The 960-nt window shown below is 47.0% G+C and overlaps 1 protein-coding gene across 1 annotated transcript in view; it reads left to right on the top strand.

Moving 5' to 3' along the window:
• Window positions 1–878: 878 nt before the first annotated feature.
• LOC103212593 (zinc finger protein 883-like) overlaps window positions 879–960 on the top strand; it is a 65,347-nt gene continuing 65,265 nt past the window's right edge. The window contains exon 1 of the mRNA XM_007958572.2: window positions 879–954. Coding sequence (XP_007956763.2) covers window positions 879–954 — 76 coding nt within the window. The remainder of the gene's footprint in view (window positions 955–960) is intronic.

The raw sequence follows: 960 nt of genomic DNA on the forward strand, positions 1-960 counted from the left end.
GATGGCTGAACAAACAGGAGTTTATTCTCTTACAATTTGGAGACTTTAAGTCTGAGTTCACAGTGCCAGGCTCTAGGGGCTGGGTGAAAGCCCCTCAGCCTTGGGCTTCAGCTCTGCTTCCAGCTCCCAGCCAACTGAAGCTAGGCTTTTTTTCACTCAGACAGCTGCTGGCTGCTGAGGCTGACAAGCCCAAGGTTGACAATTAAAATGGCACAATCCCGATGTTACTAAACCACATGACAGGCCATTAATTCAAGTCCATTGTAAGTCCCAAGGTTGGCAGAGCATGGCAGGCTGCCGAACAATGACACGGCTACATGCAGGGTTCAAGCATGCTATAAGCCAGAGACAATCCCCAAGGCTTTTCCTTATATACAGGAAGCAGACCACATCTCAAAGGCAGCTACTCAGCTGCTTGTGGTAGATCCCACCATGGAGTTGATTGCCAGTCTCATCGTGGGGAGTAAATAGCACCAACTGGCCAGCCACGCAACCAGGCCCAGCCAAGTTGACATACAAATTTGACTACCACACTGCCAGTAAATGAATTTTTTTAGAAAAATGTTGTGTAGAGTAATAGACCATCATACGTCTGTCAGTTTGTCCTACTGTGGTGTCTTGTGTGTTGCTGTGAAGCTGGAGGCTGTGACACTGGGTCACCCATGGTGGACAAGTTTCAGCGGTGCTTCTAGAGTAAGAGAGAGTCAGAAGAAGGAAGCCATCCACTTACTAAAGAATTGGCCAGTGAAAACCTTATGAATAGCAGTGAAACACTGATACGAAGGACTGGGCTGTGTTTTGTTCTGTTGTGGATTGCTGAAAGAACTAACAAATCTGTCCTGGAAGAAGTGCAGTCAGAATGCTCCTTGAAAGCGAGGATGGCCATTCTTCATCTTACCTGCTTTGATAATGTCGTCAGAAAGGACCATTCTCTGGAGAAGGATGTCATGCTTGGTAAAG

This window comes from Orycteropus afer, unplaced genomic scaffold (assembly GCF_000298275.1).
Source record: "Orycteropus afer afer isolate SDZICR_OR568_19922 unplaced genomic scaffold, OryAfe1.0 scaffold01026, whole genome shotgun sequence".
In the NCBI taxonomy this organism is placed as follows: Eukaryota; Metazoa; Chordata; class Mammalia; order Tubulidentata; family Orycteropodidae; genus Orycteropus; species Orycteropus afer.